This window comes from Acanthopagrus latus, chromosome 19 (genome assembly GCF_904848185.1).
Source record: "Acanthopagrus latus isolate v.2019 chromosome 19, fAcaLat1.1, whole genome shotgun sequence".
NCBI lineage: Eukaryota > Metazoa > Chordata > Actinopteri > Spariformes > Sparidae > Acanthopagrus > Acanthopagrus latus.
Genome location: NC_051057.1, coordinates 20,923,887 through 20,940,257, shown reverse-complemented (window position 1 = coordinate 20,940,257; position 16,371 = coordinate 20,923,887). Strand labels below are relative to the sequence as shown.

Below are 16,371 nucleotides of genomic sequence, written 5' to 3'. Positions count from 1 at the left end.
ATAGTAAAAAATGTGAACGCCCAGTGGCGTCATGCTTACAAATGTTGAAACGCAGTCTTGGACTGTGGTCTCTGGCTCGGCAGCATTCTTTCCATTAACTCCACCACCGTGTTTTCCAACCCCTATATGACAGTAAGTATGTCAGAATGATAAAACTTTAAATGCCTTTTTGTTGCAGCTTTACATTTTCTTCCTTGTAATTTTGAATTTCATGTTCCAACACGCTGTGCTGACCACCTGGTTAGGGTTCGGAAAGAACTGCGTTTTGGCTTAGCTGGTTCAGTCCATCTTTGACCGTATCTGTAGGTCACAGAAATGTGAAATAGCAACATTTTTTTCTGGTTCAAGTGGATAAAACATATCTTGACTCAAGCGCCACATACTTGCTTTTGCTCCAAGACTGCAACATGTGTTCAGACCCTCTGGACTGGGTCGTAACTCTTGTGCTTGACCTTGGAAACGGTGCAACTTTCACAACTCATAACTCAGTTTGCTCACCTCCCAGTGAAGACAGTGATACAGTATGTGGTTGAAAGCACCAGAAAAAAGTTAGCAACTGGACCTTGAGTTACTATTGTCATTTTGGGTTATTGGTTTCTGGTTTTTTCTAGAGCTGCTGGAGTTCAGACTTCGGTTTGGTGCAACACTTTTCTCTCAAAGACACAACAAGAATCTATTTAGTGTCTCTCTTAACTGTGAATATGGATGATGTCATTTGGAGGAGGCTCATGCATTATTTCTCCAGCAGGGTGCATTGGAGAGTTGTTAATGCCTTTCAATGGCTGCCCATACTCAGTGACCTGAGATCAATGTCCCTGTGGGAAGGAGACAAGGAACGGCTGGTGCATTTTGGAAGTAACTTGTCAGCAAGCAGAAATACGAAGAGATCAACAGCCTGAGAGTGGGATGTTAGCACGGGGAGGGGAAATCTCCTTGGATTTGGTCTTCTGTCTCCATATTCTGCTTTTAAAAATGAGTCACAGTGACTTTCTCTCACGTACAATGACATGGCCAGACGTGACCACTGAGGAAAAACCACATATTCTTTTCACGGTGTAGTGCAATTGAGTCCATATCCGGCCTTATCGAATGGCGTCTCGGCTGCACGGTGGAGGAAGAGGTGATTTGTTATGCATTTTTTATGTGAAACTCTTTCTGCAAACAAAACTCCACTCGGCGGGCCCCGATAACGAAAAATGTGAATTGAATTAAACCGAGCAGAAGTCGGCAATAATGGAAAGTGGTCTTTTTTGTTCTTCCCACAACTATTATCATTCCAGTCTCATTGCCATTATCTTCCAAAAGGGAATAACAAGCCAACTGTCGCTCCGATTGCATTGTCCGTCTCATTTTCTGCACACTGACTAATTCCATTGTCTCCCGCAGTTACAGTTTGTTTAGAGTGGGCAGAGAAAGCTGCTTGATCTTGAAGAAACACACTGCATATTTACTTCCAGTGCTGCAGATAATCCCTCTATTATTTTAGTCTGTGCTGCTATGTGATCACTGGGCAGTTTATTTCCACACAGCCCTGGGAACGGACTCCTCTGTGGGATAAAACTGCAATCCCACCAGATGGATGCAAACAAATCGTCCATTAGCCGTGGCTCGGCTTTCAATTTTATTTGTTTGACACCTTGGTGCTGCAGGACAGTGGATCTCACCACAAGGGGTTTTCAGAGGCTCTGACTAGAAGTGTGTGTGGGGGGGGGACCAAGCTTCTGCATAGGTAAGGTGGATTCTGAGCAGAAGAAAAAAGAAAATCCTCAAAACTCATTTAGCTCGTGTCCAGCTGGGTCAACATCTTCCAGCGTGGACTTTCATCTCATGCAGCGGTCAGCAAGGCCAAACAATCGAGCAAAGCGAGAGGGAAAGGGGAAAATTGCGGGAGATAGCGTTTGCTCTCTAACACCAACCCTGCGCCGCATGAGGACGAGTGTGACACGAAGTGTCTTTCCTCTTTTCTTCAGCTTTTCTCAGCAGAAAAACCAAGGACTTACTCGCTTTATCTTTGGCCTTACTTGAAGAGATCATTTGCTGCTCAGGACCCCGAAACATAAGCTGGCAGATCCACTTGTGGCTCCTCTGAGAAAGAGGATAACGGAGAGGAGGGGGGTGCTGACAGAGTCCCCCCCCCCCCCCAGCTCATGTGCTGTACAGGATGTATGGGGGAACATCTGCCCCCCCCCCTCGGGGATAGATACCACCCTCTCCCCTTCAGGAGTGTCTCCACACAGCTGAATGGTTCAAGGTAAGTGCTTCTTATTTGTATTGTTTAAACAAAACAAAAAAAAAAAACCCTTGGATCAAATATCGTGCCTTTTTGTGAGCTGCTCAGTGTCGAGACTATTTTCTTTAAACAGCAATTACAGCTGCACTTCACCTTAATGATTTGAGAGGAAAGAATGGTCCATGTTTTTTTTTTTTTAGTCAGCAAATTGCTTTTTCCTTCTTTTTCTTTCTCCAGATGAGCCCGCTACTTGCCGCCGTCCTGTTATTGTGCCGCAGATACGACGCCACGGGAACACAAGGTGGGTCAATACTTTCCTCATTGAGGATGCAATAAAAGTAAACCGTCTCATTATTCTTCCCACTCAGAAATTTCTCATTTAGATTGTAGCCTGGATCCCCACCAGTTGTTTGCCACTTAAAATGTGCGCCTGTCATCTCCTCGGGGCTGAGCGGCTCCGTTTGAAATGCAGCGTGGAGACGTGAGGGGACAGCAGGTGGACATGTATTCAACTCTGTCAGGCATCGCGGCTAAATGGAACAGGTTGGGCTGAAATGATACGTTTATTTAACCCCTCGGTAAAAGCTCAACCTTTCTTTTATACACCTTTTTTTTTATCCTGTAAAGAAATGAAATAGAACATGTGGATTAGTGAATTTCAGAGCTGCTGCAAGCCAGATTTTGTCGCTTTCTGACTGGGGATGATAATAAGAATTTAACCGATTAAAAATGTCTTCATGGACAATCAGACACGATTACAGATAAAACACAAAATACCCTCTGTAGACTGTTCGTGAGCACAAACAGAGCAGGACCCTGCTGTTTGCTGCCACGTGTGGGCGATCACCGCTCTGCTAGGAAGACACTGCTAACTGCAAAACGTACAGGAAGTCGGCTCAGATGGCGAAAAGCACTTTTGCAACTGTGAACAACGAGGTCTGAGCTTTATTGTTCAGACATGTAAGATGGTGCTCATCGCTCACTTTCATTTTAGGCGGCTCTCCAAAGCTCCGGGTGCAAAATAAGAGCGATTGCAACCTAAAGGTAGCTAACCTGAATCCCTAGCTGACACTTCAGATAACTGTTAGTGATGTTAGCTAGTTAGGTAGCAACCCACATGAATGCCGATTGAGTCAACGACCCGCACCTGTCCATAACGACTCTGTAAGGACACTCCCACTCAGAGTTTAAAAGCCTGCAACTCCCCTCCAGTTAGTTAGAACTGAAGAAACGTCTTCCACAAACTGAAACACGTCCAGCTGCCCAGCACTTAAATTCAGTTTTAAAAGTTAGCTTCATGGTTTCAGGTTGCAAATTTGGTACTGTGAAGTTTGTGCATGATAAACGGAGTTAATGTTTAAAAACAGTCCATTTCAAGAGTCTCAAGTCTTGACTTACAGGTGCAGATGGAGTAGCGATTTGTTCTCTCTATGACAAACACAACGTATGGCTTATCACATTTTAGAAAATAAAATAACACTCACATGCTGACCGGTCAGCCTCCACACTGCCGGCAGTGCATTTCATATCACAGGTTTCCTTCAAATGGAATTTTTTAGATAGTTTTCATGATATAGAAAGTCGAGTGCGAGATGGTTTTCGAGTGGTAAATTGTGAGTGCGCTGTTGCCATGCAACCAACACCAAAAAGTGACATTAATGATTGATAGTTTTGTGCTTTTTGCATTCCAATTACCATCCCGATGGAGGAGTGAAAGGAAAACTAAACTAGAGAGTTGGCCAAAGTGAACCCTCACATACCAAACCAGGAGGTGAACAGAGAACTTCACCGGCGCAAATATCTGTATGGTACATTAATGCGTCGGGAAAAGTCTAACTTTTTTCTGGCTTCTGTTCCACCTGCAGACCATTCAGATCACGGATGCCAGAGTCAGGGGGTCAGGAGCTGTGCAGAGTGTCTGGCAGCAGGGCCACACTGTGCTTGGTGTGCTGAGGAGGTGAGCGACCTCAGAAACACAGTCTGACTTCCTCTTCGATGGGATCACCGTTAACGCAACCCCTCAGCGCTGTTTGGGACCACGAGGAAGCTTTTAAATGCGCCAGTTCCGTTCTTTCATCGGGGTGACACTTATTGATAGAGGCCACGAACGCTTTGTGAGATCGTCCTTTGTTCAAAGGCCCGATCGCTAATTTATTTGACCATTTAAATAAAATTTCAGTTGAAGAATTCGACCTTAAAAATGGAGCAATTGGCATTTTTGGAAAGTTGGCAAAGTTACCAGTGAAGGGTTTAAAGTTCACCTCTCTTTCATGCGACTGAATATAATTGAGTAATTATTGAGTCATTTTAAGCTTTTCTGCTGTGACAACAATGAACTTGTGGGGAAAAATGAGAATTCAACCAAAGTTTTTTTTTTCAAATTCTATTATTAAGGACTGAGCCAGACAAAATCAAAAGTAATAAATAAATGGCACAAAAATGGATTAATGTGCCGCTGAAGGCACATAAAATAAAAGTGGGCATTAATAATTTATAAAAATGTGACATAAATTGTGTTTTAATTTCTCTCTGTATTTATAGCTTTGTATTTATTTAGGCTACCTTTTCATGACTTTACTTTACTTACACATTCTTATTATTTTTTAATTGTTATTATTAGTGGTCATAGTAGTAAAACCAGCTAAGATAAAAAGTAATAAACAAATAAATAAATGGCACAAAGAATAGATTAATGTGCTGTTGAAGAAACATAAAATAATATTCAAAATAAATGTAGGGATTCATAATTTATATTAAAAAAAAGGCTACGTTTCCATTATTTTTTATTTTATTTTACTTATTAATGTTCTTATTCTTATTCTTATTTTTATTATTATTAGTAGTAGAAATAGTCGTAGTAAAAAGTATGTATGCATGTATTTTTGGATAATTATCTATATGTGTATAGTTTCAAAGTTGTTTCAAACATGTAGCTGTGTAGTAGTAACAACATATTGATATGTTCTTTTTGACACTTGTTGTTATTTACAGTACATGTTGCGTTCAACACACACGTTAGCCTGATGTTTGTTGTTCCAACATTAACACTGTAAAAGCAGTTGTTGACGTGTGCCATCACGTATGTGTGCATTGAACTTACGTGTCGCTTTTAATTACATTTATTTGCATACTGATGAGCTAAGAGGGAAAAACATACACACATGCTGCGTGTCATTATCCCCTTCACTCCCTGTACGACTGACACTGACTACATCAGTGATATGTATTTATGCTAATCACTGTTCTCACTATAGCTAAATATATTTCATCTCGGCTCATCTTTTGCGGCGAGTGTTTCATATAAGGGCTTGTGCTCACTCTACACCTGTGTTAAGAGTTTTTTAGAATTGGGCCAGCACATATGGGAGCGCTGTGACACAGCCAGGGCCCTGCTGCAGAGGGGCTGTCCTTCTGATCGCCTGGAGGACCCCAGAGGCTCCACCGTCCTTCTGAAAAACCAGAAGATCACCTTCCACCCCAAAGAACAAAGACGCCAGCAGCAGCGCGGACAAGTCACCCAGCTCCAGCCTCAGACTGTGCTGCTGAATCTCCGGCCAGGTGATGGAAAAATACGTATAAACCATACAATCCATATTCAGATCTTTGTCTCATCAAGCTCACAGGGGTATGCCAAGCGAACTCCTGAGTCATTTTATCATAATTATAGTGACATTTTTCTTCCACAGCTCAGCACGATGAATGACGCGGTTTCTTTGAGTTCATGTGGTTTTTGTGAGCGGCACAGAAATAAAAAGGTGCTGATTGGGAACAGAAGCGGTGGGAAACATGAAGCCACTACACAGTCATCGCAAACAGGCTGTGAATGATATAAAAATAAAAATGACACACATGGCATTTTGTGAGATGGATTTTAATTACAATCTGGCCTCTGTATTGTGGTGTTGGATCTGGATCTTACCTCTAAAACTGTGGTATTGTGCAGCTAGCATGGCCCCCAGCAACACCCCAGCCCCCATAAAACTAGCACATAAAACAGTTGTAAATCCACATTTTAGCCAAGTTTTGTTGCTTTAAATTAACACTATGAAATAAATTTTTATTGCGATATAAAGGTATAGAATAATGACACCATCTCTGTTTGGACTGGCTGCCTTTAAACCTCTCGTTCGTGATGCAATAAAGGCACCGTTTCTCTTGTTTTATGTATGTCTCCATTATGGACTAAATTAATTAATATACTCATTTTCACAGCTGCGACTGTGAGAAAATTGGAAGGGATTCAGATTGCAACGCTGGCGCTAAAATAATAATATTCAGACAATCTTCATCTGAAAAACAACGACGCTGGTCGACTCTGAAAGCAAATTATTTTGACCCGTATTTATGTTTCTTGTTTGACAGTGACCTCTAGTGGCTGTAGTAATTATTTCAGCCACAAAGGAGGAAGTAAGGCAAGTAGCATAAAGAATGCTAAGTCCACATAGGACAGGGACAGAGGGCTGGGTCAAAAAAGAGCAAGACTGTCACCCAGAAAAGCGCTGTGTATGTCATGAGTTATTAGTAGTATAGTTATGTGATGTTATGTAACGTAACTTATAATGATACGCACAAAATTTAGCTATTTTAAGCCAAACCACAATGTTAACCTAAACCTTACCTAACTAAGTGCCTGCAACGAAGCTCTTGTTACTGCCGCCTGCCGCCGGTGCATCACGTCATTTTTGGCAGCTGACATATTTAGTCGTTCAGTTTTACAGGTGTATTGATAATACCACTTGGAATCACTTTTAAAACATACACTGATTCAGTAGAAAATATAGAAACACTTTAGCTCATTTTCTGATTTTTGTGTAATTTTAAAAACTTGCCAATGCCAATAACACCTCAAACTGTCCCAGATATTATGGATGTGGATTCGTCCTTCCAACACAGCTCCTACATATCTAATTTGTAGGTGAAGCCCAGAGCTTTGAGGTGAAGTTCAAGCGTGTGGAGGACTATCCCATAGATCTGTACTACCTGATGGATCTGTCCTTCTCCATGGAGGACGACCTCCCCAGCGTCAAGAAGTTGGGCGCTGACCTCATGGAAGAGATGAGGAACATTACGAGCGACTTCAGAATGGGTTTGTCTGCTTCTTTTTCCATTTCCTTCTCACCCGCAATGTAGACTCACATCATTTTCTCTTAACTTTTTATACCTCCACACACCTTTTTTTTATGGAATACCCTTGTGTCACATTGGCTCAGTTACACACCTGGGAGCTGCCCGGTACAATCATAATCTTACTACTGGCCACTGAGCAGCACCACTGGAGCGATTGGGGATTAAGTGCTTTGCTCAAGGACAACTGGTAGCTTTTGAGAGAAGGGAGGGCATTAGTTATTCATTTTCCACCCTTCAGTCACAAAATCACCTCTCCAAACTTTACACCACTTCTTACTCCCCTCCATTCGTTCCCACTCCTAAAGGCTTCGGAGCATTTGTGGACAAGACGGTTATGCCGTACATCAGCACAGCGAAGGACATGCTCAGGAACCCCTGTAAGAGGACTGAGCCCTGGCCATGCACTCCTCCCTTCACCTACCGTCACATCCTGAGCCTCACTGCCAACGGAAGCCTCTTCACAAAGCTCGTCGGGGGCCAGCGGATCTCCGGTAACTTGGATTTCCCAGAGGGGGGGCTGGACGCTCTGATGCAGGCTGCCGTTTGTGAGGTAATGCAAGGAAGCCCAGCAGGGAGGACTGCAATATATAGATTGTTGTTTTTGTTTTGGGTGGGCGTTATGTGGAGGAAGTGGAAACACTGCAGACAATAGATGAGAAGGGTATTTCAGAATACTAAGCTTCCTTTGGGAGGCTGCACCAGTCAGTCCGGGGTGTGTTTTAAGCTCGTTATGACTTCTAAAATATGAAAATATGACACTAATGATTTCATAACAACTGGTTTGAACAATTTCACTCCCATAGAGCAGGAAGGCATAACGTATTACTCATCCTGAGTCATTTGATTACATACAAAAGCAGAAAGGTAATTCTTTTCCCTCAGCCTGTCAGAAATACTTACATCAGTCACGGCGCTCGATTTGCTGCCAATTGGTGGTTCATTGACTGTTTGATGTTCTCCCCTTGCAGAAGCAGATCGGCTGGAGGAATGTGACTCGTCTGCTTGTGTTTTCCACTGATGCTGGCTTCCATATTGCCGGAGACGGCAAACTCGGTGGCATTGTAATTCCCAATGATGGAAAGTGTCACTTGCAAAAAAATGTGTACACCAAAGGAAATTCCCAGGTTGGGTCTTAAGCTAAGAAAGGTTTTTCAGTCCCCCTTTTAGCAATACTTTTATATTATATTAAAGGGGCTCTGTGGGCCCGATGTATTGTCCTGGAAGCTGCATCCTGAAACTACATTTCAAATCTTCGTTAGCTTCTGTTGCTCTCTGTTAGTGGAGCGAAGAGAGGCACTGAGACGAGACACTCGAGAGCGTACATGATGTCACTACCTTTTGACTGCCGTGGAAAATCCAGCAGCATTGAACTGCTGAAATAATCTACACACTTGGATAGGCAACCAAAAGCAACAATCACATTGTAATACCCTCAAATTTAGCTAATAAATGTATGATTAACACGTATAAATTACTGCAGATGTTGCACATAGAGCTCCTTGAAAGCAATTCAGTGGTGAAATATGTAAGGTAACGGAGTCGTCTTGTAGCGACACAAAGGAAATTATCCCCAAGCAAAAATCATTTAGTTTCCAAGACTCATCGTTAGCATACCAAGTAGCCTTGACAGGAGCCAACTAATGTGTTAAGTTTTACCTTCTATCAACCAGTAGCTCTAGCAGACAGCTAATTTGGCCAGAGAGCCTCTGAAAAACATGCAAATAGCAAACTAGCTTAAAGAGAAGAGAAAGCATTTAGCATTTAGATGTTTGAGATCACCATCAAGAGACTTCTGATGAAACCAAGAGCTGCATGCATCACGTTTAATGGGATAATGATGTTGTTTTTTATCCGTCAGCAGGTATTTGTTTACATTTCAGCCTCACTTCCTATCTCTCAGTCTCCCTTGTGTAAGAAAAAGGATTAATGCCACGTCTCATTCTCACATAAACAAAGTCCAAAGCTTCATCTCAGCAGAACAAGCCATCGCAGCAGCAGTGTGTGTATGTTTCCTGTGTGTAGCATCAGGTAGCTGTGGTCCTGAGGAGCGTACATTGTTTATGCTATGGACCAGATATTGCAGCGCGTGCTAAATTGATTCCCGTCTGCAATCCTAGCAGTGAAATAGAGGTCCGGGCTGCTGCAGACTGAAGTCAAAGACAGTGATTTAAAGGTCAGAATCAACAGCACAGTTCCCTGGGTAAAGAAGATGCTGACAGGCACACCCTGATGGGAAACAGCTGGAGTGTTTGTGGAGTAATCCCAACCGAAGCTTTCATCTCTCAATCTGGCTGTGTTTGTGTATAGACGGCCTGCTGGCTGGTGCTCCAACATGTATTTGTGCCTATTTATTTACTTGTGAGAGTCTGTCTTTGTCCCCGTGTGTTAAACATCCATATAGCTTTCTCATTAGGTCCATGAGAGTGTTATGTGTCTTGACCTCTTTGCAGTCCGGCTAGTCGACAGGTGGAGTGAATATAGATACATTAATAATCTATATCTGTCTGGATAAATGACCGCCCAAGGCTGAAAATGAATGTGTGAGACACGGGTGTTGCTCCTCTCTGAATGGTACTTATTTATCTATTTGGAGGAAATGGAAATTCTGTCAGGCAGAGTGAATAAATGAGCAATAGAAAGAGTTGTTAGATGGGAGGGAAAGGGGGAGGACAGCGATAGAGGGAAGAAGGAGAGCGTGCTTAACTACTGATTGCACATATATATTCTGACCTGAGTGTTATGCATTGCTTTTTGCATCTGCCCTGACTCTGCTCCGTCAGGACTACCCTTCGGTGGCTCATGTTGCCGAAATTCTGAGAGAGAAGAACATCCAGATCATCTTTGCTGTCACCGAAGAAGTCAGACACTTGTATGAGGTACAGCAGAGTCTGTCTCTACTCACTGATTATTAATCCATTATTTTTTTCATACATGCATACGGGTTAGATTTAGGCAAGATAACTTTTTTGTCAGGTTTAGGAAAACATCATGGTTTGGGTTAAAATAACTATATCACTAACTAATCTAACTATGATGAACTAACTAACTAATAAATAAATATGCTAAATGCAGCCTCCCTTTCATGAACTCCTCATGGATTTCACTGTACCCAGTGCTCAAATATAAACCACACTCCCTGCAAAGGCTTCCAACAAGTAAAGAAGTGTTTATAATCTGACTATCACGAAGGAAATCACATGTTTTTCCTAACTGTAAGGCTATAAATAGAGTCTGAAACTTGATTCTGGGAAAAGCCTCGCGTTATGTGACATAAAAGGCTGAATATGTGTAAGAATTTGAGTTTTTAGAAAGTAACCCAAACAATCAACATAATGTGAAGAAACAATGTGACAATATGTGTCACATGTAATCTGTTGCAGAGATAGCTATTGAAGTTAGCATGCTAACCAGCTAGCTCTGGTTAACTGAGACTACTAGCCCAATCCTACATAGTGCACCTTCAAGTCTGGTGATATTCTTCACTCAGTTATTAACTAAATCCAAATAAAACACCAAATATAATGTATTTTTTTTTACTATTTTTCAGATAATTTCTTTGAAGGGCAAATAACTGTATTTATCAGCAAAGCTTATTCTGACAGCCTTGAAAGGTGTTTTTGTCGGAGACTGATCTCGGATCTGTTGCTCTCATGAGCGTTTACAGCCGTAGGACGTTATGTGTTCAACCAACTCAAGGTAAACTACAGTGCCTGAGTGCATTTTAATGAAGAACCACCAGTCTAACAGTGAGGTTCAATGATATGTTTTTGGACAACAGTGGCACAAAGGAATGAAATATATCAGGCTTTGACAATGTGGAAAATACCTGGTCTGATCAACTTAGATTTCGTCTTTTAACATGAAGAAAAAAACAGGATTTCAACAGACTTTTCATTTGAAATTCACATGCATCCTGACATCAGTTTTCAGGGTTTATGTTCATATTCAAATACTTTCCCATACACTACCTTCATCCATCAGAGGCAGGGGATTGCCGACCGTGACCAATTCAGCCTCCATGCTTTGACACCGCCATTCAGTTTGTCTCTGCCTCCATCACGGAGAGGTTGCTCGAAAGGAGTAGCATATAAATCAGTTGGCGGACTGTCAATGAACACATATTCATTCATCTGTGTTGGGTATACTGTTGCTTTGCTGCAGGGCCTGAGAAGCGTCTTCCCAAAATGTGCGGTCGGAACACTTTCCAACAACTCCCACAACATCCTGCAGATAATAGTCGAAGCGTACAATGTAAGTGAGGCCGAAACTCCCTTCCCACCGAGGTCGTTAGCCTCATGTGTGTGGCCTGCTGACACCTCCTCATCTCTAAGGGGTTAACTGCTCTACTGACTGCAGGCGCTGACCTCAGAGGTTGTTATGGAGAACAGCAAGCTGCCGCCGGGCTATCACATCTCTTACACCTCGCACTGTAAGGACCGCAAGCTGAGACACGGCGAGCACGGGAGGAAGTGCTCCAACATCTCCATAGGTGACGAGGTGTGTAGTCGTGTGGCTCGCTCTGTGTGTGGTAAGTTATGCAAGTGCCACTGCTAGCATGTGGCCATTGACGGTAATGCTAATTATGATTACCTCATTAGCGGAGCATTTTAATCGTGCTGAAGGAATTCTCACCTCCCCTCTAGGTGAGCTTTAATGTAAGCATTACAGCACCTCTGTGCGTGCCTGCTGCACAAAGACCACCCCGTGTTATCATTAAGCCCCAGGGCTACAGTGAAGAGGTTGAGGTCCTGCTGAGCCCCATATGTGAGTGCTCATGTCAAAAGGACGTGGTCCCGCACAGTCCTAAGTGTAGCCATGGCAACGGCACTCTGGAGTGTGGCACGTGCAGGTAGGCGAAGAAGCACGATGGTGTTAGTTTGGCTAACAAGCTTAATTCCAGGTTATCCAAGCAGGCTGAGATCCCGCCGCTGTGTTGCAGGTGTAAAGAAGGGAGAGTCGGAGCGCTGTGCGAGTGTGACCGAGCGGAGTCGAGCGAGGCGTTTGACTCGTACCTCTGTCGCCGCGATAATGCATCTGAAGTGTGCAGCGGACGCGGAGAGTGCGTTTGTGGGAAGTGTGTTTGTCGCAAGAGCGGCAAAAAGCCCATCCACGCGTACTACGGCGAGTTCTGTGAGTGCAGTGATTTCAGCTGTGATCAGTACCGAGGACAACAGTGCGGAGGTAAGACACAAAAACCACTCTTAAAAAACATGTTCCACATTACATTTCATTTTGAAACAAAACTCCTTAATCATGTTTCACTTTCCCAGGGCACGGCAGGTGCGTCTGCGGGGCGTGCAAGTGTTACCCAGAATTTCACGGTCAAGCGTGCGAGTGCCCTCTCAGCTCGGAGTCTTGTCTTTCTCAGGACAAACAGATTTGTTCGGGCAGAGGGGACTGTCACTGTGGCGCCTGTATCTGCCACGACAACCGCTTCCAAGGCCCGACTTGTGAACTTTGCCCCTCCTGCCCCAGCATGTGCACCTTGCACAGGTACAGTGATCTTTCAGGTAGCATAATAAAAGCAGCGCAAGAGTGCTTTTAGTTTGTGTATTTCCTGCTCACAGGGGTGGTTGTTTTCCTGCAGAGAATGCGTCCTGTGCACAGCCTTCTCACTGGGCTTGAATCCGAAGGAGTGTGAGACCAGGTGCGTCCACCTGAACCTCACTCTGGTGGGTCAGGCAGGTGTGTTAGCGAGGGTGCCCCCCTCTCCAGGCCTTCACAGGTGTATGGAGGTGGACACAGAGGGCTGCAGAGTGCACTTCCTGCTGAGGACTGGACAAAAAGACAATGTTCATGTTGCTCTTGAACGGGGTAAACAGATTGGATTATCTATTTTCATCTTCCTGTTAGTTTTCTTAAAGATGCGATAGGTAAGAACTGACCTCCAGTCGAGTTCAGACTAACAACAGAAGGCTGGAGAAGATATCACTAGAGTAACTCCTGCTAACTGTAGCTGTCATTAGCTATTTAGCCAACTTAGCAGTGTAGCTAGCAGTCCAGACTGGGAGCTCGGACTAGCTGGTTAGCATGCTAACTTAAGTCGATACCACCGCAACACAATTCTCAGATGTCACAGTATTAAAACCTTTAATTCCTCACAGTCTGTTGATCTTTTTAGTCAACTTTTGAATGTTTCCACCATGTATGTATATCATAAAAAAGCCTTGAGCCTGTTTATTGCATTGAAGGATATGTTCACCCAAATATGAACATTCAGTCATTATCTGCTCAGCCCCATGCTGATGGAAGGTCGAGGGAACTTTTGTAGTCCGTTGCAGCATTCTCCTGAACATCTGAAGAAGCTGTAAAATGTAAAATATCAACTGAAAGACAACATAAGTGGCTCTGTACAGCTGGTATGGTGTAATCAAAGTCTCAGAAAACCCTGAGATATCACATTGATTTGAAAGAACGTTGTTTACACCCTCAAGGTGCAGTTGAGCTTGCTAACACGTTTAGCGTAGCAGCTACAGTAAAGATTTCATCTCTTTTCAAATCAATTCAGGATCTCCAGACTTCCAGAGACTTACATTACACAGGACAAGCTGCATGAAGCCATTTTAAGTTTCTTTTCGGTTGTTTTTTAAAATGTTTTGTTGACCATGAAACTTCACCCGACTTTGCATCGCTTCAGGGTGAGTGGATGATCATCAACTTTGCATTTTTGGGTGAACTTATCCTTTAAACCCCTTGAAATGGCCAATTTTTGCACCCAATTTCACTAGATGAGTAATAACACAAAACACCGAATGACTGATTTGATTGGTAGTCATTATCGAATCATGTGCAGTGATTCTTCCTCAAGAGGTCTGTGTGTTTGAATCCACTTTCTCCTCATCAAGTTAGCGGCTCACGCTCCCCAGCGTGATATTTATCAAGTGAACTAATTCATCCGTTTTTTGAAGCGTACGCTTTTGGAATGAGTATCGACAATCTGTTTTCTGATAAGGAACCTCGCCGTTCTCTGTTTCTCAAGAATGCCCATCGGGTCCGAACGTGATTCTGATCACCGCGGCGCTGTCAGCCTCTGTTGTGGTGCTGGGTGTGGCTCTGTTGCTGCTATGGAAACTGCTCACCGGCATCCATGACCGCAGGGAGTTCGCCCGCTTCCAGAGAGAGCTGGAGCAGAGACGCTGGAACAGGGTGAGAAAGCCCTGCCCCAAAAACAAAAACCTGTCTTTCTGTCAGCCAGTCAGAGGGCTGCGGAGCAAATGTCGGAATTTGTCTTGGTGACTTTGCTGCGGGGACATTTTTGACAACTAACAGTGTAAAACAAGGGAATTGTGGTAAACATGGCAGAGAGGAAACGGTGGGGAACAGTGAGAAAAAGAGCTATGGAAAGGCAAAAAAACTGAGCATGTAGACTAAAATCAAGTTTGACCACCAGCACCTTCAATTTATCAGCAGTAATGTGACACAAAATGAATGTCAGACAATAACCGCTTGTTTCTTATTCATTGCAGAGGGACAACCCCATCTACAGGAGCGCCATCACCACAACTGTCAACCCCAAGTACAAAGAACAGTGATAGCAGGCCACGGAAGGAGATCTACTTTTCAATCGGGATCCCTGTCGTGGAGCACAATGAAACAACATCCTTCATCTGAACTGTTGTCAGCAGTTGGTCCGACTTGTTTGGTGCTGTAGCAGGAAACGGGTGTTGATGTCTTACTTACCCCCTTGCTTTGATCACAATATGCCCCCCCCCCCCCGGACCTGCCGGTCCTCCAACCCTTCCCTTTTCTCAGCATGCTCTGCACGTGCGCCATATTCACGCAGCATCCCCATAAACTGCTTCCTATACAAGGTTAAATGTCTGCGGGATACGTGCAGAGTCAGTTCCCCTCTGCTTATTAAAACCCACAAAAGATCATTTTATGTAGTGTGATATTTTGTCAGGCGTATGCAAGGATAGCCATATATGCTGACGGTTGTCTCAGCTGTTTAACTTGGGTCTCTGAAGGCGAGATATAGTGAGGTGGGCATTCTGCATTATGCATTGTGATCCCAGTGGAGATGCGGGGTCCTTACGTGGGTCTCCACTGCCCTCTAGATGAGAGGAGAGGCAACTGTCGATGAGGCAGCCTCACATTTGCTTTTCACAGTCAGAGGATGATGCTATTTTGGACACAAAACGTGACACCTCAGCTTTTGCATTTCCAGCGGACACCTGTGAATTCATCAAACACTGCAGGCCCGACACGGTGCGATGTAAGTGTACGATTTTACAAGAAAAAGGAAGAAAGAAAGCAGCCAGTGTACGTGCCAGCCACTTTGCCAGAGCACTGGGCTGAATCGTGTAAGCTCAGGGAAAACAATGGGGATGTTTTCAAATCTAAATTGATATTAGGGTTTTTTTTTTTACCCCCACTTCCTACAGATGGCTGCTGATGACCTTGCTGGGAGAGTTGAGCAAAGTGATATTAATCATAACGATGCCTCCTCCACTCACAGAGTCAACCAAGGCAGGCGTGCATGCAGCTTTAACACAGCCAGTGTGGGAGGTGGTGGGATTTGGTGGTGGTGGTGGTGGTGGAGTATCAGAGAAAATGACTCCATATGCTCCCACTATGCAGCATTCTCTTTCATCTGTGTCTGATCCTAAAAAAAAAATTTAAAAAAAAATGTGCGGCGCAAATATCCCAGCTTCAGAGGAGGAGGAGGAGGAAGAGGAGGAGGAGGAGGCGACGGCGGCAGTGGAGGGGGAGATGCAGCTCCTGCGACAAGACTCATGTGAAGGGGGCAGAGTTGGGGAGGTGGTGGAGGGAGGTGGAGGGAGGTGACCATGCAGCCCTGGAGACTGTTACATAACAAATACTGCAACCATGTCACTGTTGCATCTCATCACTTGTGAGTGGCTTAAATAAATCAGTAACATTAGTTTAGTGGCTGTATGTTATTTTTGTGTCTTGCCTTTTTTTCTCATTTGTTTACTTGAATGCATACTTTAAATAAAGAACTGTAATGAAATATATTATCATTAGTGTCACTATTGTTATTATTATTGCCA

General features: G+C 43.7%; 1 protein-coding gene across 5 annotated transcripts; it reads left to right on the top strand.

The window, feature by feature from the left end:
• Window positions 1-1,485: 1,485 nt before the first annotated feature.
• Window positions 1,486-16,241, top strand: LOC119008997 (integrin beta-1-like). 5 transcript variants are annotated; one of them, XM_037079829.1, is made up of 16 exons: window positions 1,486-2,251; window positions 2,468-2,531; window positions 4,096-4,187; window positions 5,566-5,788; window positions 7,146-7,316; window positions 7,663-7,907; window positions 8,326-8,481; window positions 10,138-10,233; window positions 11,519-11,608; window positions 11,714-11,854; window positions 12,001-12,206; window positions 12,297-12,538; window positions 12,628-12,850; window positions 12,945-13,171; window positions 14,337-14,503; window positions 14,824-16,241. In XM_037079829.1, exons 2-16 carry the CDS (start codon window positions 2,468-2,470, stop codon window positions 14,887-14,889), a joined length of 2,409 nt encoding a protein of 802 aa, XP_036935724.1. In that variant the 5' UTR covers window positions 1,486-2,251; the 3' UTR covers window positions 14,890-16,241. The 5 variants fall into 5 exon arrangements, 4 of the variants coding, with proteins under 4 accessions (XP_036935724.1, XP_036935726.1, XP_036935725.1 ...); XR_005071599.1 differs by lacking the exon at window positions 12,945-13,171; XM_037079831.1 differs by lacking the exons at window positions 1,486-2,251; window positions 2,468-2,531 and adding an exon at window positions 2,577-2,773 and having other exon boundaries at window positions 5,576-5,788.
• Window positions 16,242-16,371: the final 130 nt, after the last annotated feature.

What these genes read in the sequence shown, in the direction of transcription:
- LOC119008997 (XM_037079829.1), top strand. Translation starts at nt 2,468, where the DNA reads ATGAGCCCGCTACTTGCCGCCGTCCTGTTATTGTGCCGCAGATACGAC. An exon ending in CGACGCCACGGGAACACAAG is followed by an intron (nt 2,532 to 4,095) that starts GTGGGTCAATAC and finishes TTCCACCTGCAG; the next exon opens with ACCATTCAGATCACGGATGC. An exon ending in GTGCTTGGTGTGCTGAGGAG is followed by an intron (nt 4,188 to 5,565) that starts GTGAGCGACCTC and finishes ACCTGTGTTAAG; the next exon opens with AGTTTTTTAGAATTGGGCCA.